Source organism: Actinia tenebrosa, unplaced genomic scaffold (genome assembly GCF_029948245.1).
Source record: "Actinia tenebrosa isolate PJP-AT-01 unplaced genomic scaffold, QUT_ActTen_1.0 PGA_scaffold1__47_contigs__length_23844297, whole genome shotgun sequence".
Lineage (NCBI taxonomy): Eukaryota > Metazoa > Cnidaria > Anthozoa > Actiniaria > Actiniidae > Actinia > Actinia tenebrosa.
In genome coordinates this window covers 5,001,296-5,029,051 of record NW_028292578.1, presented here as the reverse complement: position 1 = coordinate 5,029,051, position 27,756 = coordinate 5,001,296, and the positions used below count along the sequence as shown (strand labels likewise).

At 36.5% G+C, this 27,756-nt stretch overlaps 3 protein-coding genes and 1 non-coding gene across 8 annotated transcripts; 3 read left to right on the top strand and 1 right to left on the bottom strand.

The window, feature by feature from the left end:
- Positions 1-1,419: 1,419 nt before the first annotated feature.
- Positions 1,420-1,492, bottom strand: Trnak-uuu (transfer RNA lysine (anticodon UUU)). The gene has a single exon. It is a non-coding gene; the product is annotated as a tRNA-Lys (tRNA).
- A 107-nt stretch (positions 1,493-1,599) lies between these two features.
- Positions 1,600-5,417, top strand: LOC148909736 (uncharacterized). The gene is made up of 3 exons (XM_089033290.1): positions 1,600-1,714; positions 1,797-1,839; positions 4,815-5,417. The coding sequence occupies exons 1-3, from the start codon at positions 1,661-1,663 to the stop codon at positions 4,910-4,912; spliced, it is 195 nt and encodes a 64-aa protein (XP_088889416.1). The 5' UTR covers positions 1,600-1,660; the 3' UTR covers positions 4,913-5,417.
- Positions 5,418-6,666: 1,249 nt separating this feature from the next.
- Positions 6,667-20,017, top strand: LOC116299537 (ankyrin repeat and SAM domain-containing protein 6). Of its 5 annotated transcripts, none has more exons than XM_031708208.2 (18): positions 6,667-7,643; positions 8,904-8,948; positions 9,234-9,293; positions 9,654-9,798; positions 10,690-10,787; positions 11,306-11,371; positions 12,004-12,112; positions 12,195-12,222; positions 12,393-12,630; positions 13,576-13,607; positions 13,722-13,859; positions 15,406-15,492; positions 15,621-15,748; positions 15,826-16,094; positions 17,229-17,296; positions 17,424-17,540; positions 18,141-18,213; positions 18,671-20,017. In XM_031708208.2, the coding sequence occupies exons 1-18, from the start codon at positions 6,932-6,934 to the stop codon at positions 18,754-18,756; spliced, it is 2,499 nt and encodes an 832-aa protein (XP_031564068.1). In that variant the 5' UTR covers positions 6,667-6,931; the 3' UTR covers positions 18,757-20,017. The 5 variants fall into 5 exon arrangements, with proteins under 5 accessions (XP_031564068.1, XP_031564067.1, XP_088889405.1 ...); XM_031708207.2 differs by having other exon boundaries at positions 13,552-13,607; XM_089033279.1 differs by having other exon boundaries at positions 13,552-13,607; positions 18,141-18,231.
- A 111-nt stretch (positions 20,018-20,128) lies between these two features.
- Positions 20,129-26,695, top strand: LOC116299546 (repressor of RNA polymerase III transcription MAF1 homolog). Its single transcript, XM_089033289.1, is given in 6 exon segments — positions 20,129-20,647; positions 21,005-21,460; positions 22,031-22,100; positions 22,102-22,151; positions 22,241-22,330; positions 26,021-26,695. Coding segments are annotated over 6 exon segments (774 nt in total). The 5' UTR covers positions 20,129-20,564; the 3' UTR covers positions 26,046-26,695.
- Positions 26,696-27,756: the final 1,061 nt, after the last annotated feature.

The window sequence follows — 27,756 nt, the reverse complement described above, 5'->3', positions numbered from 1 at the left end:
CAAGCCAATGGTAGCAATATTTAATACACAAGTAAAATATTGAAATCATGGCTTAAATATTTAAAAGCGTAAAAAATATATTTAATTTAAACTTTAATCTTCTTATTTATTCCTTTTTTAATTTTCTGAAGTTTAAAATTTTTATTTAATTCTACAGATTTTTATTTAAACTTCATAAATATCTTTAAAATCAAAATTATTTATTTAAATTTTACATTTTCATTTAATATTCCTGGGACGGGCTCGGCCAAATCTGTCTGGGAACGAGAATCGAATGCTAACAGCAAAAATGGCTACCATACCTGACCGATATTATTTTTAATGACCGTTACTATTTTCAATATATATCAACGATCTTCCAGCTAAACTACAGTCCAAAGTTCGACTATTTCAAGGGCGGATCCAGCCAAAATTTTAGGGGGGGGGGGGGGGAGGGTGTAATTGAGTTTCTTCCGTCAACACAACGGAAAACAATATAAAAAAAGCATCATTTTTTTCTGCTGAAGGGGGGGCTTCAGCCCCCCTAGGCCTTTGCCCTCCCCTGGATCCGCCCTTGCATTTGCGGATGATACTATAGTGCATATGACTGTGACTATTGAAACCGATGCTGCCGCCATACAGAAAGATCTTAAACTTCTTGAAGAATGGGAAAATAAGTCGCAGATGTCTTTCCACCCTGACAATTAATGTGCTTTGAGTCACACGGCGTAGGAAGCCTCTAATCTATGATTACGTCCTACACAACCAGACCCTTAAGGAAAAAGATGCAGTTAAGCACCTTGGTGTCACTGTACATCATAAGCTCTCTTGGAATGAACATATATGCTCTGTATTCAAGAAAGCAAATTCATCCATAGGCTTTCTGAGACGGAACTTGCAAATTCACCAAAAACCCATCAAAGCTGACGCATACAAAACCCTTGTTCGTCCTCAAAATGAGTAATTAGCATTCGATTCTCGTTCCCAGACAGATTTGGCCGAGCCCGTCCCAGGAATATTAAATGAAAATGTAAAGTTTAAATAAATAATTTTGATTTTAAAGATATTTATGAAGTTTAAATAAAAAAATGTAGAATTAAATACAAATTTTAAATTTCAGAAAATTAAAAAAGGAATAAATAAAAAAATTAAAGTTTAAATTAAATATATTTTACGCTTTTAAATATTTAAGCCATGATTTAAATATTTCATTCGTGGATTAAATATTTTATTTGTGTATTAAATATTGCTACCATTGGCTTGCCATAATAAACTTATTTTCTTTTACTTTTTCTTACTTACATGTAGAAATCGAATGTTTCCGACAAAGGTATCGACGTTAGGAACATCTTGAGGAATAAAAATAATTCTATAAAATCAGTACTTTTGAAATAAAAATTTAAATCACTAACACAAGAAGGACGAAAAAAAATTTTCGATCGCCCGATAAGGGACTTGAACCCTTGGCCCTCAGATTAAAAGTCTGATGCTCTACCGACTGAGCTAACCGGGCGCTCTTAATTTTACGTCAGGAGAATAATGTATATAATGAATGGTCCAGTCTTTCTCAGCTACACATGTTGCTGACCAGTAGAAAACGCAGGCTCGGGGACCAGATTACGAACAAAGCCACGTGCTGTTTTATGTAGTAGAATTTCACGTAATAGTTGTCCTATCAAAAATGCATCTCATGTACTATCTAGATAATGAAGGGAAACGTGTTTACACACTGCAGGTAGAGTATAGAACATTTTGTTCGATAAATTTGGATGAGGAACAAGATTAAAACGTTAAAATATATTTGTGTTTGGTTGCAGAAAGTTGATGCTGAAGGACGGCCAACCGTGTCAGCTCACCCAGGTACAAGACTAGTATTGATGCTTTATGATAAGTTCTGTTTATTTCTATAAAGGTTTATTTATTTCTATAAATATCATCGTATTATTTTTACTCTAAAAACGCATAATCCTGGTTTAAGATATAGATAAATATTTATGTCGGTCGATAGTTCTTATAGACGGTACGATTTTTGCCTACAACCATCGCATGCAACCTGCTCCCGTCATACTTACGACATGAGTTGTGTCGTGTAATTCTAAAATCCTGTGATAGTCGTAGCGAATTTTGCCCGGGTAGTACTGCCCTATATTCCCAATAAGGGTACGTGCCGCCAAACAGGGTATGGTTTTCAGCGATTTTACTCTGAAACAGGGTATATAAAATTGCTCTCGCTCTGGGACAGGGTATATGAAATCACGCTCTCTCCTCTCTGAAACAGGGTATCTATTTTCGCACTACTGGAAAAAGGTATGGTTTTCAGCGATTTTGCTTTGGAACAGCGATTTTACTCTGGAACAGGGTTAGACTCTTCCACAGTCTCTCGCTCGTCCGTTCCGTCTCCACGCTTAGAGACTGTAACGGTACAATGACCGAAAGGACTTATGGGTCCCGAAAACTTGGACCGAGCGTGCTTTGGGAACCAAAATACTCGTCCACAGTCTCTCTCGTTTCAATATTTTCAAGATGGCGGCGAAAACGAGAGAGACTGTGGACGAGTATTTTGGTTCCCAAAGCACGCTGGGTCCAAGTTTTCGGGACCCATAAGTCCTTTCGGTCATTGTACCGTTATAGTCTCTAAGCGTGGAGACAGAACAGACGAGCGAGAGACTGTGGAAGAGTCTAGAACAGGGTCAGGGTTCAGAGGGCTCAGCGGCACATCCCTACCCTAAATGGGCAAGAGTACCCCCTGGGAAAATTTGCTCAAAATACCCTACCAATACGAGAGGGAGTCTGTGGGGGAGTCCATGGGGCGATAAAAATGTCGGACAAAACAATAACAACAATAACAACAACACTGATTTTGCAAACAAAATCAAGCCCACCAAGTGAGACGAAGACAAAAAAGATACAGTTAATTTTATTGACGAAGAAGTTGATGTTTTAATTGGTCTCTGGAGTAAAGAGAGTGTTTTATTCAACTGTAGACACGCCAATTACTTCAAAAAAGATACAAGACAAGTGGCGAGTTATAGGTAAATGTGGTTGGCATGTGGATCTGACCTAAGTCATGTCGTAAGTATGACATGAGCAGGTTGCATGCAATGGTTGTAGGCAAAAATCGTACCATCTAATTCGGCCTTTAGAGAGGGTTTGTTTTTGGAGGGGTACTATACAATGGGGGGCCGGGAGATTCAGTAAAATGATATGGATGTAAGAATGCTCCAAGTAAGAAAGATGGAAAACCAAATATCGACTCAAGTGGAAGAAACATCCAGAACAATATCGAATAGGATAGAATCCCGCTGATACATATAGACACCCAACAGGCGAGGAGAACAATGATGAAGACATAGGACTACATGCGACTCTTAACCCTAACCTAAACCCTTACCATATATCCAGACAGAAACGTCCTAAGATCACAAACTTGCCTAAAAGAAAAATATGATAATTATGATGATAAGTAAACTTTTTGAAAAGAATGTAGCCCTCCCTCTTTCTCTCAGTTAGGCCTAGGGCAAACGTCGAACTTTTCATGCACCGAACTTAATTGCATCAAAGAATAACGCCTCATTATCACCTGATATCCATTGTTTTTAATGAGTTCGGTGCATGGAAAGTTCAACGTTTGCCCTAGACCTAAAAGATTCATTACATTATTATAATTTCAGTCAACAGGGGCAGGGCAGTAGAAAGACAAATTGTTTATGTACCCCAGGAAAATTTTGAAATTAAGGGTTAGGGTTATGTGGTGATTTCAAGAGTTTTGAGTGGCATTTGTGGCATTTTCACAAGGCATCTGCCTCTCTTCCTCCTATCAAAACTGGACGTCCTTTGAACTGTGAAAAAACAAAATGCCAAGCTTCACTTCTCATATATGGCTCATGCTGTGAAATATGTGATCCCGTGATTACAGATTTTCTCTTCGCGCATTTGAAAACAACAGTGCCGAAGGGCCAGAGTTAATATTATCCTAACTCTGGAAGAGCTAAGAAAAATACAAACGACATTGACATTAAAAAATCATTTATTTTATATTTTATTTTATTTTATTATATATATATTTTTATAGATTATCAAAGATTTTTATATTTCTCCATAGGCCTTCGAAGCGGTAGTTTTCAAAGGGGTGAAAAGAAAATTCAGGTCAATTTTTTGCACAGTTTAAAGGACATCCGGTTTTGATAATAATTCTGTAGTGTCTTCTTTGGTTCCTTGGAAGGAAAGAGCTTCAGTCAAAATAGAAAGGCCCATTTGACCCTGCAAAAATTAAGAGATAATAATTTTACAACCATCAATCCCCATAGGGGGATCTTCTGTGAGGTTCTCTCCACACCCACTACCACTACCTACTGATTTTAATGGGGAGAGGTAAACCTGAACCTGGAGAAAACCCCTTTTGGCAAAGAGGGAGAACAAAACATGAAATAAAGTCAACTCACCTATGATCCAGTCTGAGCTGGGGCTCAAACCTGGACCACTGCACAGTGCTCAGTGAGAAGTGAGCAGTAAACCACTATGCCACCCATGCCACTCATTAAATAATATTACTGATAACCCTCCACTTTGAAGCCCCAGCCTTTTCTCCATTAAAAAAATGTAGCTTCTCTTAGAAAGAGGAGAGTTTTGTGTTTAACCCAGGTTTTACAGTGACTTTCCCATAACTTTTCTCTAACACATTCCAAAATGAGTTTGGAAATTCCAAAGTTGCAATTGAACTTCAAAACCAAGTTTGTTATGAGTTTTCTGAACTTCCCACTGAAGTTCTGAACTTGGTTCAGTTTGTTGCTCAACAGTATACTAGAAATTAATTGCACAATATTTTGTTTTTTCAGCTCGCTTTTCTCCTGATGATAAATATTCAAGGCACAGAATAGTCCTTAAGAAGAGATTTGGAATTCTCCCAACACAACAAGCTAAACCAGTGTATTAATATAATAATAAGAAACAAGGGTCACAACAGGAACTTGTATTGAAACAAGATTATTGTCTTTAATAATTACTTGGAACTTAAAGTACTTTGTACTTTCATCGTTAGATATATATACTTAACAGTGGCTTACATTATTATGCTTGCAACATTTTTTAAAAGTAACATAGAATTTACTCAAAGAACTTTTGTTTCTCCTTTATCTCATACCTGCTTTTCTTTGCTGTAAATGTACATATTTTAGTTGCTTACATATTGTCTAGGATAATCTCCGCTGGTGCCAGGTCTTTAGCAAGTTAGAGTCACTGTTAGGATCATCACTTCAATATAAACCTCGCTTGTCAAAATTAAAAGTACATGCAAAACTATACAACACTTATCTTGTTAGATATGTCTTTTATAATCTTCCATCATAAGAAGATTTAGACAATAAGAGATTTTCTTGTGTGTTTAAAATGAAACATAATATAAATTTTTAAAAATCAATAAAAAACTCAAACTATTCAAATTTGGGGACTTGTTGTGGTCCGCTGTTGACCCTCTTTTGAATGTGCATCCCTAATTTTCATTTTACGTAGCCCCGCAATAAAAATAAAGCTCCTACGTCCCTGATATAATTCATATAAGTCCCATGTGTTCATTTTGTAGCTTTCCTATGTATTCTTATACGGCTAATGTTCCTTATGGTAGAACGCTGATTTATTGTCACAGATGTAATGAGTTGCTCCATATTTGATATTCTGTCAAAGAGAACGGGAATCCCAATGTTCAACGCCTGAAGGCTTGATTTTTTCAATAGAAACTCGAACAGACTCTACTGGAGTGGGGATGTGTTACGCTTTCAAGATACAAGTAATTCAGTCTTGTCTCTGCTCATTTTTAACTTTTTGATGATCATCCATGAATCAATATCACGAACACCATGCATGCTTCTATTGTAGATCTTGCTAGTTCAATGTTGTCCAATTTGTCTGATTTGAAACTTAGAATACGACTGTGTATCATCAGCGTACAGATGAAAACTGACCTCATGGTGTCTTAAAATATCACCAAGTGGGCTGGTATACAAGGTAAACAGCACAGGACCCAAGACGCTGCCTTGCGGTATTCCGCTAGTAAGAGGACGCTTTGTGGATTGGGAGTTATTTATGTCATGTCAGCATATTTACGGTCTGAGAGACAAGATCTAAACCATTCCAATGCAAGACCAGCAATACCAAATTTCTGCGTTAATCGATTTAACAAGATCTCGTGGTCCACGGTATCAAGAGCCGCTGACAGGTCATAGTAGTAGCAGCAATATTACAGAGCGTTTGCCCTCGTCGATGGCCCTCAGGATGTCGTTGTGAACTTTAACTATCTGTGCTTGTGGTATCGCTTGTCGGCAGATTGAAAGATCTCATCTAAATTATTGTTCTGCACGTGATAACTGTGAAGCATAGCAACCACCTTTTCTATGCATTTTGATACTAAGGTCAGGTTTTAAATTGGGCGATAGCTGCTATAAACTTCCCAATCTAGCGTAGGCTTCTGATCAGAGCTTTAGATCCAAAAACGTAATAAAATGTTTATCAAGAAATGGCATAACTTAAATTGGTAGAAAAAGGAATCTCCCTTTTAAGGTCCTAGCGAAGGGCCTGAGAAGAAGAAAGAAAGCAATAATGGGAAGAATTAAAAGAATGCTCTGATCTAACCCACACTAGCTAGGATGTCATTAGGGCAGGTGTTAAAATATGACGTCATTTCCGCCAGTGCATTCTTGTCGCGATGGAAAAAGTGAGTTTATGGCAGGTTTTTGTGCTGCTCGGTAGTTTAGAAAAATCCGCCGAGGCTAAGTATTAGAACAAGCTATTATTGCAACAGGTTTCTACATCATGTAATGTTGGTTTGAGCTGTGATATTAGCTAGATAGAGCGACTAACAATGATGGAATTTCGCCATTACCAACCCCTTGGTATTTATGGTAGTCTGATCACGCTACACAGATTATGGAACGCATCAATGAATTTACTTTCCATCTAAATGGACCAAATACGTAAATTACTACATGCCGCAGAACAAGGAAATGTTTCTGCGGCATCAGATTTACTAGATCAAGGTGTCCATGTTGATTCAACTGATGAAGAAGGAGTTAGTGCTTTACACACTGCGTCTGCTAATGGACATGACAACATGGTTCGCTTGTTACTCAGTAGAGGCGCAAGTTTTGATACCCGTAACGGCTATGGCTGGACACCACTTATGATCGCTGCTTGCTATGGACACCTGATGATTGTAGGAATATTACTACAACACAAAGCGGATATTTGTGCTACAAATGACCTTGGAGCGACAGCGTTGGATTGTGCAGCACGTTCTGGTCATGTTCAGGTTGTATTGCTATTGATCGAAGCAAGCAGTGATTATGAAGGAGAACAGCAAATATTCTTGTCTAATAATTGTTTCCAAGCTTTATTAATTGCCTGCCAACACGGCCATGAACAGGTAGTTAAACTGCTTTTGGAAAAAGGTACTGATGTGAATTACCAAGATGAAGTAACTGGTTGGACTCCGCTAATGTTTGCTTCATTAAACGGCCATATGTCTGTTGTACAAGAACTGTGTGAGTATGGAGCTGATACAAACTCTACGAATATTCTACATCAAACAGCCTTAGAAATTGCGGCTATTCGACAAAGAAGTGACGTGGAAACGTTTTTAGATAGAAAGACCACTATTAGACCACAAGTTCCAGGTAAATACTTTGATTCGTGATGATAATAAATTGGTTGGTTTATGATAACATAATAAGGATATTTTGTAGATCCTCTTCTACGAACTGTCCTTAAAACTTCTTGTCTAAATTCTTTGTTTTAAGTGTTTGTGTTCATGAGAGGGAGTTTCTAGTCGTAATATTAAATGAAGCGTGATACTTGCTGAGTTCCGTAATTAGACGTGTAATCACACTAGATTAGTCTTTTCTTCCAAACAAAGATGAACACTTTAGCTCCACTACATACTCACTAAAGATAACATAACATAATCAGTGGACTGATTCACTGCACGTACCAGGTTATTTTTAGCATGAAATATATATGTTACACAATTATATCCGGAAAAAAGCATCCATTTGACAAGTATTAAGCATAAATATTTCTTTACTTTCACTATGATATATTTTGATGGGAAATTGTATCTCCATTGTGCAATATTTCTTCTAGTACATTCAGAGAATATGAGATGTTCTGCTTTTGCATTAATTAAATCTTATCTAAATCATTTCATGATGTACCAGCTTTTTATTAGACAAGTGTATCTTTATGCATAAGATTATACTTATTGAATTCTAATAAGGGTACCCAATTTTCAAGGTTATTGATATACTGTAATATTATGCAACATGTACTTGTTACTATAATTAGCAACATTTGTCTAGGCAAATGAAAGATCTCGTCAAAGCAAGTTACAAAGAATATGCAATGCTATATCAGGGGCAGATGCAGGATTTTTTCTCAGGGGAGGGGAGTGTGTGTGGGGGGGGGGGAGGGGGGGTGGTGAACCATCCAGGATTTTCATTTTAGGAGGGGGTGCACCCTTTGCTTACAAACTCAAACACCAATAATGCAGTATGGATATGAGCTCATCTTGGTGATTGTGACACCCCTCCACCCCTCCACTAGATTTGCCCCTGCTATATGTTTTTTTCTGTGTGTGATATTTATTTATTTTTAATTATACAAGCTACAAATCCATTATACTATACCTCAGAAATAATCATCCAATCACATCTCCGTATCTTGCATGGCAATATATTATATTTTGCAATATTGTGCAGCAACCTTTTGGACTGCAAATAAATGTATTGTATTGCACATAGTGGTCTTCTTATTGAAGAAAAGTATTTGTTTAATGTAATAAAACATGTATGGGATTCATTTGAGTGCATTATGAAAGATGTTTAAGTCTCTACTTAAATTTGAAAAAAAACATTTTGTGATATATTGTTACTTCATAGGCCAGAAAATGTTTCGTCCAAGTATTATTGAAGCAGCACGGAGTGGTAAGATCTCTTGTTTATGATTGCTTTTGATATGATTATAGATGCATTTAAAAGTACCTATAAGCATAGTAAGACGATTCACTTGATCATGAATATATTGGGAGCTGCAATGTTAAATATTTTATAAGAAGGGGGCACCTGTCAGTCCTAAATGTTTAAATATAAATGTAGAAAGTAAATGTAATGAATAACCTGTTTCCTGATCTATGTAAACTTATTTCCTTCTGTTTGATGGCTTATAATTTTGTATTCTATTTGTATTTATCATTATTTGCTTAATTTCAGGAGATATTCAAGGGTTGCGTGAACTGCTAGAGATGAGTGAGACAGATGTAAATGCTACAGGTATATTACAAAATTATGCAGACTGTACATGTATTTAGATGATTTTCTTAAAAATGTAGCTCCATGCATAACCCTAAGGCTAGACACCAAGTGTGGTCATTTCCAGGGTTTAAAATGCAGATTAATTATAAGTGAAGGTGAAGAGATAGGATCACCATTTTAGGTGGTCATATCCAAGCCACACAAATTCCACAAAGTCTTATCATCTTAGAGATGTTATTATAAAAGGTAGCACTGATTAGTTGGTAAAAGCCAGGAACCTTCTGCATGAAAGTCTGATCAGATGAGCCATTTAACTGTGTGGTGGTTAAATAATCCAAATTTTGTTTTTTAATAAACATAATATGATTTGTTTTGAAGATGAGGATGGGGCAACACCATTAATGTTTGCATCCATGCGAGGCCATCTCAATGTTGCACATCTTCTTATTGAGAAAGGATGTAACATTAATAGTCAAGATAAGATAAGTGGATGGACAGCATTAATGCAAGCCACTTATTATAGGTAAGGCTTTTTGAATGACTCTGCAAGAGAACATTGTCCTTGCTTTTAGGGAAGCACTGTCTCAATATATAGCCAGTGGCCTACAAACCTGTGACCCTCATTCATTATCAAACTGGACTTTCTAAGTCGATCTTATCAGAGGAAAGGAAGGAGAGGCGAGGAAAACTGGAGAAAACTCTCGTAGTGGCTGCTGACTTGAAAGTTTAAACTACTTCAGTGGCACTCACAGTTAATGTTATTGATTTTCATGTTTGGTTCAGTATGTATATAACCGCTACCCAGTTAGCTCAGGCAGGTGACAAATGTGTTGGTCTGTTGTGCGGTTCATGGTTCAAGCTTCGGCTGGGCCAACACTCAGGGTCTTAAAATAACCAAGGAGAAGGTGCTGCACTTATAATTACATCTGCCAATGGTTAGACTTTCAAGTGGCTCAAATAATCACTTTAAATGGCGGTCCCATCTCTCCACACTCATCATTACAAACCAACATTATTGGAGGGGCGTAAAAGAACCACTGATGCAGATTATTACAAATGGCTAGACCTTCCAGTCTTTTTCGATAAGGACTTAAAACTGTAGGCCCTGCCTCCCAACCCTTAAAACCTGTAAATCGAGGACATAAAACAACCTAAGTGTTCAATTTTTTGTGTAAGAATAGGGGATTGTCTCCAGGCTCAAAAGCCTATCGCAAGTTGGAGGCATAACACACTAATGTACTATTAACAATTCACTCATGATTTGTAAGCTGCATGGCTGTTTAAATAGTGGCTGAATATATGCAGCCTGTAAACTCCTCCACTAGTCATAAAATGTAAAACGCATAGAACATCCCATCATTTTTATTATTACTATGCCTTCAATCTGTTTTTAATTCTAAATTGTGTTGTAAAGGCACAAGCAAGTGGTTAAGCTGTTGCTGGACCATTCAGCAGATGTCAACATTCAAGCTGATGATGGATGTACAGCATTTGATATGGCATCTATTATTGGTAAGATACATACTTGTTACAAGACATCCATGCAGATGTCTTGATCTCTTTCTTCCTTTAGTCCAATTAAACATTATTTAGACCTTTAAAGGTTTGAATTGAATATTTATGTCATGGGGTGTTAAGTTGAAATAATAAGACATGTTTTGCAATAAATTATTGAAAGTTTTAAGGAATGGAATCAAGGCTGGTGTATGTAGTGTTAGTGCATTAGACCTTCTTATCTCTGTGGTTTCCAGATTGATTCCATGACTTAGCTTCAGAGTTTGTTAGGTTGTCCTTTTATTTAAGGATTTTTTACAGGTTTTCCTCCTCCTTCTGCAAAACCTAACAAGCTAAAATTCCATTTTGATCAGTGAGTTAGCCATGCCCAAGCTAGATTTTTTCACAACATCAAAATTTAAATTTCAAATTTCACAACATCAAATTTTATGCAACTTCATTGTTAATTGCCCAGTTACTTTGTCAGTGATCAAAGGGATAAATAATTAAATACAGTTTTTGCTTTAACATTTCAGGTGATACAGATATTTTAAGGTTGCTGGCATCAGTTACTATGCAATTGCCATCCAACAACAAGAATAGTATGTCCTTCATCAAATAACTTGCTTAGCTAGCACCATGGCTTTAAATAACAGCCAGCCAGTCTCTGGTCATGATGACCGGCCAAATACTCCACTTTTGAATTCTCTTTGCTCAGCCTTAGTCTCAGTTGTGAGTTAAAGTATTCATATATTCAACCAAAACCTGTGAAAATTTAATCAACTCGTATTGCTCTGTAGTATGTACATTCCTTAATAATTACATGAGCCTTAAGGAAAAGAAAAGAACACTTTTGATATTATGGGTATAATTTATCACTTGTATCTCCATCTAAACTGCTTTTAGCTTAAATTTTGGCTGAGATATATAGTTTTTGCTGCTCTTTTGGTCTATGGACGTTTTGTGGTATATAACGGCTTTGGAAAATTTTCAGTGACATAGGTGAAAGTCAAGTATTAGTTTTAGCTCAGTCATTCCTCATTTTGGGCTAAATGTTATTGGCCAAAATGACTGGTGAGGCAAAGATTTGTCTGGACAAGTTCCAATTCTGATCGGTGGCCATTGTCCCATGTCCGGCTGCTATTTTAAGTCCTGGGCACATGTCATCTATAATGTATACTTAAAACATATTCAATGATATAATTTTTATAATTATTAATAATAATTTTTTTAGAGCATGGTTTGATTTCCTGGGCTACAGGGAGCATGTCAAAGTTAGACACAACAACTAAAATGAATACACAGGATATTTCTACTAAAGAACTGGCTAAACTGGAAGCAGGGTGAGTAATTTTGTATGGATTAATTAAACTCAGTATGATATTATCTTTTAAATACTTATCAACATATAATATCTGTTTTCAGACCCGACTTGGGCAAGACTGGGCTAAAGGTAATCAGCTGCTTTTATTGTTTAGTAAAGGGGAGTTGCTTAGGATAATGCTGACAAATTTGAGCAGGGGGAGGAGGGAGGGGGGGGGGGGGGGGGGGCTAGCCAGTTCCTTCACCACCCCTTGATCTGCCCCTGTGTAAACTTACTTTTCATATTAATGTTCGTTACAGATGTGGTGGTCCAAAATGTCTAGCAGGCTACGGAATTTAACACTGGTTCGCACAATACGGGTACCTTCCACTACAAAAAGAGACAGTTCTTCTTCCCTAGAAAGCAATGGCCAGGAAGCTGATTTATTGATATCGAATTTGAATGCAAATGAATCTCTTAAGACTAGTAGAGTGCTCCAGAGAAATTCATTGAGCAGTGACAGTGATTCTCATTCTACGACACGATCACTTGCATCTGGTATGTATGTTTGGCCTATATCATCGTTTGCTTATTTAATAATTGAAATTCTAAGAAACCCATAATTAATTTTTTTAATCAAGAATCCTTTTTTTGTGAAAAAGCAGCCCACTATTCTAAGTAAATGTAATCCCATTTCATAACATTTCAGGATGATCATAAAGTACATTTTTGATTAGTAGTTATGATATCTAATTAGTGACATTCTCCATCAGAGAGCAGTACTCATTAGCTATTATGATATCTAATAGTGACAGCCTCCATCAAAGAGCAGTGCTCATTAGCTATTATGATATCTAATAGTGACAGCCTCCATCAGAGTGCAGTGCTCATTAGCTATTATGATATCTAATGGTGACATCCTCCATCAGAGTGCAGTGCTCATTAGCTATTATGATATCTAATAGTGACATCCTCCATCAGAGTGCAGTGCTCATTAGCTATTATGATATCTAATAGTGACAGCCTCCATCAGAGTGCAGTGCTCATTAGCTATTATGATATCTAATAGTGACAGCCTCCATCAGAGTGCAGTGCTCATTAGCTATTATGATATCTAATAGTGACATCCTCCATAAGAGAGCAGTGCTCATTAGCTATTATGATATCTAATAGTGACAGCCTCCATCAGAGAGCAGTGCTCATTAGCTATTATGATATCTAATAGTGACATCCTCCATCAGAGAGCAGTGCTCATTAGCTATTATGATATCTAATAGTGACATCCTCCATCAGAGTGCAGTGCTCATTAGCTATTATGATATCTGATAGTGACATCCTCCATCAGAGAGCAGTGCTCATTAGCTATTATGATATCTGATAGTGACAGCCTCCATCAGAGAGCAGTGCTCATACTGTTATTGATTTAGATAGCTGTAGCATTTCATTGTGCTTACTTAAAAGTTGATTTGACTTACACAGTGGTGGATTCTGCTTACAAAACAGGGGGACATTACTCCAAAAGATCCAAGACATTGGTAAGAAATAGGTTAATCTATCAGCTAGCTATACTTATATACTCTAAAGGTTATCTAATCATCTCACCATTTATTTACTAGATGATAAATTTCATTTAATTTGTTGATTGCCAGCCTTTAGGTTCGCCAAAGAGCAGATTGCCTGATGATGTCATATCTCCTGTTGTTCCACCATCAATGCCAGCTCCTGCATTTGAACTAACTAGAGTTCAAAGAGAACCAACTGATGATGATGATTCGCTCGTCCCACAGGTACTACTAAAATATTGCACTCACAATATAATTTTTATAAGCTTTTATAAAATATTCAAATATAATTTTGACAAAAATATTTCAATATAAAAGCAATATAAAACGGCTGCTTATGTCTCTGTACTGTGATATAAACACTCTATGAGATGTAGAGCACTAGAAAAGCAACGGCAAACACTCAGCTACACCTTGGATACAGCTCCCAGCACATTTATGTTGCAGTACAGAGCCATGTGTGCAAAAGTTTTATATTCCTTGATGTGATTGTATAGAACTTGCATTATTCTAGAGCAGTTTCCATAAGAGTGGGAAACAATACAACAAACTTGTTTGTACCTTTGCCATATCCTATCACAGTCAAGGGTGCCATAGCAAGGGGGACAAGGGGAAGGGCAACAACCACCCCCTCCCCCCCCCCCCCCCCCCCCACAGAAAGTTTTGACCAAAAAAAAACATTTCTTTTTTTGTAATTCTTATTTATTTGCCATTTTGTTTTTGTATAGTATGACTGCATGTACAAGTTACTATTTTGCACCTCATATCTTGACCCAGAAATTTCATTTATTAAAGCGTGATTCCTGTAGATATGAGGGCAAACTCTATAAAAGATAAAATGTTTGTGGTTTGATAAGTTAAAGGAAGATACAGTATTCGTACTGCAAATTATTACCAGTTTAGCACTATGCAATTTTTATGATGTTTTTGACACCTGAGACAAGGGAAGCAATCTGGGCTAATTAAGTGGCATGGCAGCAAATTTGAATACTTCAATGATAAACCCCAAATTTTTTTTAGCTATTATATGATGGAGAATGACAGAGTTTCTGATATAAAGGTAAATAGAATGACAAAGTAATTTTCGTCTAGGCCGTTCTAGATCAAATTAGAATTCATAAGTTGATATTGATCTTCAAAATCATGCTGTTAAGTTGAGTCATGGGGGGGGGGGGGGGGTCCTAATGCAATGCTATATTTATATATTGTTATTGTCTCTCACTCATATGAAAACTGCTCTATATACAATTCAGTCTTACATGGTTTTGATTGAGTTACTTTTTGTTTAGCTTAGTAAAAGCTGCAAATAAAATGCAGCATAAAATAAAGAAAATAATACTGTAAAGAAAATAATAACAATACAAGACAGAGTAGCCAATATAACTCTTAAAATATATGAAACTTAGGGAGATTACATTTTCCCTTTTGGAAGAAGTTTACAATCTACTTAATTAAGATAACTGCTATAAAACTGAATTGGTAAACAATTAATAGATAAAAATGTAAGATGCTTAACTTTACTGATGATTGTTTCAAACCATTGTTTGTCATTTATATTAATTTGATAAACATCCAAATGAAGTAATGAAGTAATAATGAAGATTAAAAAGATAAATTATCATGATTATTAAATATGTTATTTATGATTTAATACATTAAACAAACAAGTAAAATAGAGGTTCAAACTGATGTACAATATCCATCCAGTTCTTGTAACTCCCATTAAACAATAAATTCATTGTTATTAATGTTTGAAATAATCTAACTACAGGTCCCATGTCTGTGTATTAATGGCAAATCAATTCCAGAAGTGGTTTCAGAGAGTAAATGTCTTGCTGCAGATAACCTGGATAACATTGTAATGACACTTAACTGTTATTAAACCAAAGATAAACAAACACTGAATGTCATTTTCAACATTTCTTTTAGTTCTTTAAAGTGTTTCATTAAGTAATTTAATTCTTTTTTCACTCATGGTTTACTCAGAGTAGTGTCAGTGGATACTCAGTCTATCGTCGTCGTCATGGTGATGGATTTAATTTTAGCGGGAGTCCAGAGTCGTCATATTCAACTGCTAGCTTCTTGTCTTCTGCTTCTAACAATTCTGGAGGCAGGTAGGTTATTTGCAATCAAAGGCAGGTGGTATCTCTTACTTCATAATTTTGAGGTTTCCTTACTTAATTATGTTCAGGACACTTAAGGCAACAAGCAGTAACCAAATGGACTCACCATCAAAGCCTACATCCATGTCATCTCTACGACACAAGAATTCAAGACCTTCTAACAGTCCTTCTCCTACATTGATATCTGTTACATCAGCTGCCTCAGCCCCAGGTCGACTACATCCTTCATCTGGTTTAAGTAAACCTACAAAGCTAACACCAGTATTGACTTCAAGGAGCGATGACGGAGGGTCAACACCTTCAATAAATCGTGTACCCATTGAATGCACAGACGAAGGTACTTGAGATAAAAATATTTAAACTTTAACAAAAGTTTATCAATTACACCATAAATAAGGTGGTCCTGATCTAAGTGGCCAGGGCACGGCTAATTCACAGATCAAACCCTGAAACAATCTCTGGGCTGATCTAAGTCATGGCACGGCTAATTCACAGATCAAACCCTGAAACAACCTCTGGGCTGATCTAAGTCAGGGCATGGTTAACTCACAGATTAAACCCTGAGACACTCCTCTGGGCTGATGTAAGTCAGGGCACGGCTAACTCACAGATCGAACCCTGAAACAACCTCTAGGCTGATCTAAGTCAGGGCATGGCTAACTCACAGATTGAACTCTGAAGCAACCTCTGGGCAGATCTAAGTCAGGGCATGGCTAACTCACAGATCGAACCCTGAAACAACCTCTGGGCTGATCAAGTCAGGGCATGGCTAACTCACAGATTGAACCCTGATACGAACTCAGGGCTGATGTAAGTCAGGGCATGGCTAACTCACAGATCAAACCCTGAGACACTCCTCTGGGATGATCTAAGTCAGACCACATGATGGCTAACAACAACCTTTGGGCTGATCAAAATCAAGATATGGCCAACTCAGATTGAACATTGAAACATCCTCTGGGTTAATCTAAGTCAGACCACATGATGGCTAACAACAACCTTTGGGCTGATCAAAATCAAGATATGGCCAACTCAGATTGAACATTGAAACATCCTCTGGGTTAATCTAAGTCAGACCACATGATGGCTAACAACAACCTTTGGGCTGATCAAAATCAAGATACAGCTAACTCACAGATCAAATTGGAGTTTAAATTTTACTATGAGTGAGGAAAGCAGGAATATAGAGAAAAACTCCAAGGAGTATAACAAAAACTGTCTTAGAGTCCAGCCTGAGTCCCACCGGCCCCAGAGTTGAAAGGCAAGGGAACCATGTGTACATAATTATTAATAATAATGGTTCAGCTTGGTTCTGTGTCAGTGGCTTTAGTCTCGACACAGCACTGAGAGAGAGATGGGGACTTGGGATGGAGGAGAGGGGGAGGCAAATCACATTTTTTTATGTACCTCTAATCCATCTCATTCTCTGGTCAAACATTTATTTGTTTCAATTATCCTTGATTTTTTGTAGAAGAGGTCACAGACATTTTAAAGAAGCTTTCACTAGAAAAGTACAATTCTATGTTTGAAGAACAAGAGGTATGATATGTATCTTTCATATATCCTTCCTGTGATGCCATTTGTATACAATAACAACAACAACAACAATAGTTTATATTGCACCTGCATCGTTTAATATGCTTAATCATTTTGGGTTTGCATACAGGTTGATATGGAAGCATTTCTTACTCTGAAAGAAGTAGATTTGAAAGAACTTGGAGTAACTCAAAGAGATGCAAGACAACAGATTCTGTCAGCTATTCAAGAGCTAAATTCTGGCAAGGTAAACTTATCCTACATTACATGTTAGTGCTAGATTGGAATTTTACACGTTTTCCCGTGTGCATTTTTTCGCCTTTTGTTTCAGACTTAAAACATGCGCATAATTTAGACTAAGTTAAGTTTACTCAAGCTCAGTTAGTAATTTGTCAGTTCAACGTCGACCGTCTTTAGTTACACATCGTTTTGTAAGTATTTTTTCCTATTTCTTTTGCTTTCCGTTTGCTTTAATCGTTTTCTGCCTTATCATTAAATTGTAATCTGTCCTTTATTAGGAACTCTCTCAAACGCAATCAATAAACGAAACGAAGAGTAAGACGTGTGTATTTTTTACCACAATACCACACCAATATTACAAAAATGCCATAATGATTTATAGTATTTGACTGTTGGAAGTAAACAACACTACTAATCCTATATTGTCCAAATTTGTTTTTGTGATTGGCCATCCTCGAAAATCAGCTTATATTTGAAGAGATAACTAGCTAAGGACTAGTGTGAGCTGCGTCGGTGTTTCTAATGAAACAGTAATGATAAAAGGGTAAATTTTACACCATGAAAAGATGAAAAAGCAGTTTATTAATGTCCATTATTGTTTTCATAGGACAGAGAGAGGCAACAGTTTCGTGAATCCATATCTGATGGTTGTCATAGCAACAAGTCACAGTTAACAAGTGGTAAGAATATTTTTTAAGGTAATTCCCTTGTTAACCACTGCACTTTTTTCTGTGCATAGGAGTAAAATCATAAAACTTGTCCAGTTTAGCCATTTCATATCTAAGTAAAAATTCTATTCAAATCTAAATTTCACTGGGGAGAAGAAGGAGAGGGGGACTGGGGAGAGAAGGGAAGGAGATTTGCATGATTATTATTTACGTACTCACAGACCATAGAACATACACATAACAATTATGATATATGGGAAGAAATGACATTTCCCAAAGGTATATATTTATCGGTGAAAAATAGCTGAAGGGTTTGGTCTCAGGACGACTCTCAAGAGCATACCTAATTCCATTCAATTTTCCAGTTCCGATGACATTTTTCCTTCTTTTTCAAGGGAATCACCTTAAATTGTGTGTGACCGTGTGAATTCAGACATGTTTGCTTCATGTGTAAATATATTGTTTGTAGGGTATGGTTCTGGTTCACCATCAACAAGCATGAACCTCTCAAGATGGGCTATGCCCTCAGGGACAAAGAACTCAAGGTTAAATTGAATCTGATATTACATAGACTGGAAGTATTATTTTATATATTATCAATTACTCCATGGCCATGTATTTTTGTAGTCTTGACTATGTAATTTATAACAAACAAAAAGAAGAAAAGAAGAGAGCATTTTTATTACAGCCATTTTCAATCACATGTGCCGCTCTAGCGATTGTTTCTGTTCCCCCCTTGTGATTGACATCCTGCAAAACCTTCTTTAATATGTTGTGACAGAAACAATCGCTTATGGAGGGCACATGTGATTGAAAATGGCTGTAAACTCAAGCAAAAAAGAGACTAAAAGATACGCTTCAGAAATTATGAAGTTACTGTAGTTTATAATTTTTAATCCCCCTACCCTTTGCATAATTGGATTCCTTTTCTTTAAATTTTGTTCAAAATTTGATAATTCCTGTTTGCTTATCAACAATGGCAGAAATACCACGGTTCTTGGTTCCATGGAAATTTAAAATTCTGGAGGGGAGGTGGGTCAGAGAAAGAATAAAATTACAGAGTTTGTAGAGTTTGTATGGAAGAAAACTGGAAGGTCCTTGCAATTGGGGGCAGGGGAGATTGGGTAACAAGGCTAGGGGTCCTTTTATAAAATCCCTCCTGGTGGGGATATGGATATTTTCTGGATTTACACATTTCGTAGAAACATAACGCAATGTTTCAACTGCAAACTGGTAGTCTTCATCAAGTGAGAGTGTAGATGGATGGTCAGCTGTGTGTTATTGCATCTCTGCCCAGAGTGTTTTCTTACAAACCAAGCATTATAGACGTTGCAGCTAACTAGCAGCTTGCAGTTCAAACGTCACAGTCATTTCTACACAATAATTGCCTTCAATCGCGAGACAATCTGATAAGCATCATTTAGTTACCAGCAGTGTAGCACTAATTAAGTGTTTTGTTATCAAATATTGATTAGTTGTCAAATAATAGCATGAACAGATGAGTGAACAAACAGATTTGAGGCATTTGCTTATGTTCCCAATGTTCTGCTTTTAGCAATATCCACTATTTTGTATAGATTAGCTGCAATAATTATATAAGACAATACATACATTGTTTTTGTTTCAAGGATAATATATAGGCACTCTTTCTAAAGAAGCCATTGTGTTTTTAATGCTCTTATATTATATAATATATTAATTGTTCATTTTCTACTTGGGTATAATTTTACCCAAAATCAAAATATGTGATTTGTAAATATAAAGATATTTTCAAAAACCTTATTTATTCTGAAAAATAAAAATATTTCATCGTTTATCTTTGTGCATGTCATGTTGGGGGGCTAGCTATACTTCGCTATCAGTTTGGCTTTTGTGGGTTTCCTGTGGTAATACCATCATGCATCTCCATTACGTCATTATTCTTCATACGTATTTTTTTCCGCCATTTCTGTCAAAAAATTGTGGTCAAAAAAAACCTTTTTTAACTCGGTTTTATCGCCAAAGAAAGCGATCAAAAAAGTATTTGGGAAAATATTACTAATTCCCAAAGGGCAGGTGGCGAAAATCGGGATTTCTGATGTGGTTTATTCGCGAAAATCTTGATGAATTTGTTGGAGTCGTTTGTTGTTTTGTTTGAAGTGAAGCGAAATAACAAAGCTATGTTATTAGTGATGTCTAGTTCTCTTGATCTTCTATATACATCATAAGGAGGATACAAGCCAACACTTTCACCTGGCCTTTTAACTGAACGAGAAAAAGTGTACAAGAATCGCGAGAAAGCGCTTGGAAATCTGTCGTTATTGGTACGAAGTAAGTAGTTGACAGATATAAGCAAAGTAAGAAGAATAAGCTGAAGTGAAACAATGAAGTTCCTTGAAAACGCTCGGTTAGACACGATTAGTGCTGCTGTATCAAGAAACAATGGTGACATCGTAGTCGATGGAAAGTAGGTGGACATTACTTTATACTATTTATTTTCGTGGGTTCTATAAGCCCTAATCCTTATAACCCTATTTGCTGGGTTTTACTGTGATTATCAATATTCTGCGACTTAAGTAAATTAAAATTGCAGTAAGTATAGTAAGACCCAACACTATATACTTCATAGCCATTCTGTTATTGTGTTGTGATGTAATACTGGTGTTGCCAGTTGTAATCAGTTGATGATCAATGACAATTGTCATTGGAAATTAAAGACCAATCAGGGAAGACCCTAACCCTAACCAGTGATTTTATTGAACTAAGAAATAGTACTCAATGGAAGGTCACACTGATTAGGTCTATTATTTATTGGTACTTTTAGGGTTGAAAGTTATTCCTGTAAGATGGCTGGCAATGACAAGAAATTGTACAAAACACTCAATGAAGGCAGTTCTCCTAGTGATCTTCAAGCTCTTTCACCACCAACTGTGCAAGTAACAACAATCCCCTCGCCTACTACAAACAACCCATTTCTGTATTCAAGTAGAAAACGAACTCTCAGCAATACAAGTCAAGAAGAAGGAACTCTTTGTGATACAATTAGTAGAAAAACCTTGTTTCATCTGATATCTACTCTTAATGCTTCATTCCAACCTGATTATGACTTCAGCAATGCCAAGTCAGAGGAGTTCAGCCTTGAGCCATGTTTGCAAGTTGTTATAGATAACATAAATGCAAATTTGTCTGCTAGCATGGGGGAAAATTTCACTGGACTTAAAGTAGCAATGTGGTCAGCTATTGATGAAGAAATACAGTTAAATGACTGTGATATATACAGGTATGTATATTATATATATATATTTTACAACCACTACTCCCCATGCAGGGCTCTTCCGTGAGGTTCCCTGCATACGCACTTTCACTACAATCTTTATTTATAACAGAAATATAGATAAGTTATAGTGCTTGGTCGTGGGTTCGATTCCCAGCAAGGTCGGAAATTAATTTTTCCGAATTTAATTCCAAGGGCTTTCGCCTGGAATAACCTCATTCCCAAGCACTATAACTTATCTATATTTCTATATTTTCATGTATTTCATAAGTGCTATGCGGTCCACATATTCTCATATTTACAACATACAACACTCAACTCACATGTTGCTTTTTACAGAGGGAGGAAACTGGAGATCCAGGAAAAAAGCCTCGTGGCAAGGGAGAGAACAACACCACAAACAAACTTAATACACATATATGAGGGAGGAAAAGCAGGAGGGCTGGAAAAACCCAGAAAGTGAACCAACAAACTAAGCTCACATGGGATGGCTGGGATTTGAACCCCGTACCACAGAGGTCTGGAGGCCAGTGTTTTACCACCACACCATCCTAACATGTTTTATCTTGTTTTTAGTTACAACCCAGACCTGGATTCTGATCCATATGGTGAGGAAGGCATCTTGTGGTCCTTCAACTACTTCTTTATACAACAAGAAGATGAAAAGGATCTTGTTCTTTACATGTAAAGCATCAAGGTAAATATTGTCACTAGCTCTATCATGCACCTGAGGGTTTTCTTTTAAAGGGATGACATTACACTGTTTTTGTGTAACTTTTATAATAGTCCAAGTGTCATGTCCATGTCTGATGAAGATGAAGAACTGTTTGAGATGGATAGTATGAACACAGATCTACATTCACAACAAATACCCAGGTATGATAATATATCCTGGTTTAGACAGCAAATATCTGTCAGGAGAGGTGGCAGCAGTTTACAGAGATAATAACCCTTCAAGTCCCAGACCATTAAGGTTTATTCTAATGACTCTAACGACTTTCAAAGCTTTAATTTATAACCTGCCTATTGGATATGAACTAATCTTTTCCCAAAAAAAACTAAAAATGTGATATTTTTTCAATTTTTTGATTCAATCAAATTCCCAACGGTATAATTCATTCTCCTTCTAGTCATCATATGATTAAAAGCTATCAACTATCCTAAGAGCATACCATAAGTTCCTAAAATAAATGGGAAATCATATAATGTTGTACTTACACATACACATTCATCACATTGCACTTACACATTCGTTCACAATGGTAGTGGTACACATATACATATTCATCACATGATTGTTTACAATGTATTCTTATTCATGCGGGTCATTGTGTGTGACCTAGTGGTATGCATATACATATTCATCACATGATCGTTCACAATGTATTCTTATTCATGTGGGGCATTGTGCGTGACCTCCTAGTGGTATGCATATACATATTCATCACATGATTGTTCACAATGTATTCTTATTCATATGGGGCATTGTGCGTGACCTCCTAGTGGACATGCATATACATATTCATCACATGATCGTTCACAATGTATTCTTATTCATGTGGGGCATTATGTGTGACCTCCTAGTGGTATGCATATACATATTCATCACATGTTTGTTCACAATATGTATTCTTATTCATGTGGGGCATTGTGTGTGACCTCCTAGTGGTATGCATATACATATTCATCACATGATCGTTCACAATGTATTCTTATTCATGTGGGGCATTGTGTGCGACCTCCTAGTGGTACCCTACGGGCAACAGTGCTCAGCTGAGACCCCTATAGGCTAAGCCATCTGGAGTCTGGATGTTCATTATTCTTGCTAACAATTGTCTGACATTATCAAGTGACATAATGTTATTTCGTAATATTTTTAATCAAAACTGTGTGAAATGTTACAATGTTGAAATGTTATGTCTGTTTGACAAAACGTCTTGATCCAGACCTTAGTTTGATGTCCAAGTTCAAGTCTAGAGAGAGAAGCTTTGTCTTAAACAGCTGTAATAATCAAGCTAGAAAAAGTGTAATTTAAAAAACTTTCTACTTGTTTAATAAACAGTGAAATTGTTTGGGGTTTATTAACTGATTGGAAAATATGTCCAGCACTCCTGGTAGGTTTAACCATGGTGGAAAGGCTATAGGGATAGCTAGCACTGGCAAACAGCACATTCATTCATTCACTCTCAGTCACAGTCTACATGCATGCAAGTTTTTATCATGAATTCTTGTTGTTTACTTTGCTGTAAAATTGGTGATAAGTACAAGTTAGCTAAGTAGGACTTGTAAGTCAATTTGTAAAAGATTGACAAAGTCATTAAAATACTGAGATTCAGATGAAACTCAGACACGACAAAACCAACCATTTACTGCCTTGGATAAAAGATAGGTCAATGTTGCAATGAATCTGAACAACGAAGGAGAGAGAAAAACAGACCAAAAGGTAGAATAGGGTATTATTTTAGTTTATTAATATTTCGTCAATAGAAAATAACAGAGACTCTAACACAGGGCAACACCCCAATTGCTGTTCAGCCCCTTATAAACTACAAATAGGTAAGAATGGATGATGATAGAATAATAATTATTATTATTATACAGCTTTTCATTAATCCCATATAGGTAACTGTCCAATTATTTCTTGATTGGACAGCATGGAGTCCTATTACATATACTAATGGAATAAGTAATATTTGAATAAATAATAATTAACGAAAACGATGGAACACTTGTACGTTAGGCAAAAAGATAGTAATGCTGTACAAGATCATTAACTCGCTAACTTAAGGCGGTCTGTATGAATTTATTATTTTATTCCTAAAATGATGAAAAATGATGAAAAATCTTTAAATTTTGGGACAGATTCAGCATGCTTCAGAGAACTAGGGAGTTAATTCCACAATTTAACAGACCTGGGAGAAAAAGAACTTGTAAAGCATAGCTGACGGTGAGAATAAATGAGGCGGAAATTTGTAGGATCATAACTGTGCGTGGATTACTTTTGAAGTGTATTTTATTAGCATTTTAATTAATAATAATAATAAATTATATTTCATATAGCGCTAAGTCCTTTAGTTCAACAGCGCTTTACAAACATTAAAGAATCAAAAATGTTTTAAAATTTAACGCTATCTATTAATGGGTACCATTGCTGTGAGCCATCACGAGGCAAGCACCAACACAAATCTTGATACCACTGAGATCCCTGTGTGCTACTGTAAATGCCAGAAAAAGATCATGATTTTGCAATTGTCACTTTAACATTCACATGGATTTTTGTAGCATGCAATAATGTATGTTCAGCAGGTTTAATTCAACACATGTTGATCCACTTCAAAGATGATGACGATGATGATGATCATCATCATCATCATCATCATCTAGGTCATGAATGATTTACTGACATTTTACAGGGAAGGTACCATAACATGTAAATGATAAGTATAGGTCTAAATGCATCAATAATAATAAATAGTAAGTTATTCATCCACTGAAATCTAAAATGAATGGCAGTTTGTATCAAGAAAAAAATATACAAGATGCTTTGAGTCTTTATAGTTATGATGTCAAATGTAGTAGAGTTATCCACCTCCCTGTACCCACTTAGTCGTATCTCTGTGTTAATGTCAAGTGTAGTAGAGTTATCCACCTCCCTGTACCCACTTAGTCGTATCTCTGTGTTAATGTCAAGTGTAATAGAGTTATCCACCTCCCTGTACCCACTTAGTCGTATTTCTGTGTTAATGTCAAGTGTAGTAGAGTTATCCACCTCCCTGTACCCACTTAGTCGTATCTCTGTGTTAATGTCAAGTGTAGTAGAGTTATCCACCTCCCTGTACCCACTTAGTCGTATCTCTGTGTTAATGTCAAATGTAGTAGAGTTATCCACCTCCCTGTACCCACTTAGTCGTATCTCTGTGTTAATGTCAAGTGTAGTAGAGTTATCCACCTCCCTGTAGCCACTTAGTCGTATCTCTGTGTTAATGTCAAGTGTAGTAAAGTTATCCACCTCCCTGTACCCACTTAGTCGTATCTCTGTGTTAATGTCAAGTGTAGTAGAGTTATCCACCTCCCTGTACCCACTTAGTCGTATCTCTGTGTTAATGTCAAGTGTAGTAAAGTTATCCACCTCCCTGTACCCACTTAGTCGTATCTCTGTGTTAATGTCAAGTGTAGTAGAGTTATCCACCTCCCTGTACCCACTTAGTCGTATCTCTGTGTTAATGTCAAGTGTAGTAGAGTTATCCACCTCCCTGTGCCCACTTAGTCGTATCTCTGTGTTAATGTCAAGTGTAGTAGAGTTATCCGCCTCCCTGTACCCACTTAGTCGTATCTCTGTGTTATGTCAAATGTAGTAAAGTTATCCACCTCCCTGTACCCACTTAGTCATATCTCTGTGTTAATGTCAAGTGTAGTAGAGTTATCCACCTCCCTGTACCCACTTAGTCATATCTCTGTGTTAATGTCAAGTGTAGTAGAGTTATCCACCTCCCTGTACCCACTTAGTCGGATCTCTGTGTTAATAAAAATGGCTTTTTTTCTTTATGTTTTTTATCTTCCTCACAGAAGTTCACCTGCCATGATTTCCTGAATGAGTTTATCATTTGCACCAGCATTATATCCAACAACCAACAAATCCATGTCATTGTTGGATAATCTGACAGCAGCAAGGTTTTAAAGTTAATCAAGATTTTAGTTAGTTTTAGTGTATCATACAATATATTATTGTAAATAGACTATTTTATTAGTCAATTTTTATCTGTCTTTAAAGAGTTGTACATGTGACAGATGTACATGACTGTGGCTTGACAAAACAGTAACTTCATTATTCTTTCAGTCTTTTAAAATATTACAAATGATATGCTGCCATATGAAAGTATAAAAACATTGTTCCTGTAAAATCAAGAATGGTACCATGGAATGTTGTTAAATTTTATTGTAACTTTTATTATATGCATTTATTTTTTCAATATTATGTGAACTCGGTAGTTGAGAGTTGCCCATTGGAATTTGGATTTTCACTGCCACCAGACAAACGTCTTTAAGGTAAGGAATGATTTATGATTGATGTAAACCAAAAACTTCAAATTTCACCATGCAGCTTGAAACTACTGAGTTTGCATAATATTTTCAAAACTACAATTAAGGTAATATAAATTAATGTAATCATTATAACAGTTATTGATATTATATTCATAATTTGTCAAACATTTGATATCAATAAAGGTCACAGTAACCAGTTCTACTTCAAATTACTTGATTTTGATTGGACATAGCATGAGGGCCATTATTCAAGGTGCAGACTCATAGCTAGTCTCACTCACACTTTTTCAATGCATGTGCAATGACTTTTGGCTTTCTTCTCTTGATGCACCACGAACTCCCTAAATCCTTCCCATCAACCACAGTGTGAGATCAACAAGAGAAGAGAGACTTGGGTATGAATCTGTTCGAGGTGGGGGACACAGTTTGGGTAAGGGTGAGGAAGCTTGCCTTTCACCAATACAAACTGGGTTTGATACTCAAACGTGTCGTGATGTGAGTAGATTTGCTTGTTGATCTTTTACTGTGCTTCCAGAGTTGTTCTCCAGTTTTCCTCTGTTGTTTTGTAATAATTCACTTATTAGTTATTCGATTACATCACAATAGTCACATGTGTGTATAATATATAAGAACGCTCGACTAAGATTATATGAATTACCAACTGACGTCTAGTGTAAGTTAGCACAAATCAATTGAGAACCCCGGGGAGGGGGGGTGGGTACTCCCTGGACTATGCAGGGATGATCCGCTGAACAGGGTATGGTTTTTCGAGCTTCTTGTCATAAACAAGGTATGCAATTTTGCTCAAGTTCCAATTTTTTTCCTGTTTCCTGTCGTATTCAGGGTTTCTACTTTTGTATCGACCGAAACTGGTTACTATGGTCGTAAAAAAACGATATGCGAGATGACATGATAATTGAAACAGGAACTCAGTGAAATTAATTATATCTATTGTCATGAACAGGGTCTACAAATTTGTGTTTTTTGTCATAAACAGTGTACCTCTTTCAGAATCCCAGCGGAACACCCCTACCCAAATCCTAGTAGAGTACACCCCCCCCCCCCCCCCCCCAGATAAAACCAAGAACATGAGATCCAAAATCCTCACTCTGCAAAAATCAACTTCTAAATTCCAAATCAATCAGGCATTGTTTTGGGAGGGAGACAAAACAGCAACAACACAGAAAACTGCAAAAAAAATAGATATTTTCAAAGCTTAAGTGTCTTGAAGCCTGTGAAAATTGATAAGCAAAAAATAA

Coding starts and splice junctions, on each gene's coding strand:
- LOC148909736 (XM_089033290.1), top strand. CDS start 1,661: ATGCATCTCATGTACTATCTAGATAATGAAGGGAAACGTGTTTACACA. Junction 1,715..1,796: donor AACGTGTTTACACACTGCAG/GTAGAGTATAGA, acceptor GTTTGGTTGCAG/AAAGTTGATGCTGAAGGACG. Junction 1,840..4,814: donor AACCGTGTCAGCTCACCCAG/GTACAAGACTAG, acceptor TTGTTTTTTCAG/CTCGCTTTTCTCCTGATGAT.
- LOC116299537 (XM_031708207.2), top strand. CDS start 6,932: ATGGACCAAATACGTAAATTACTACATGCCGCAGAACAAGGAAATGTT. Junction 12,631..13,551: donor GACACGATCACTTGCATCTG/GTATGTATGTTT, acceptor TGACTTACACAG/TGGTGGATTCTGCTTACAAA. Junction 13,860..15,405: donor ATGATTCGCTCGTCCCACAG/GTACTACTAAAA, acceptor ATCTAACTACAG/GTCCCATGTCTGTGTATTAA.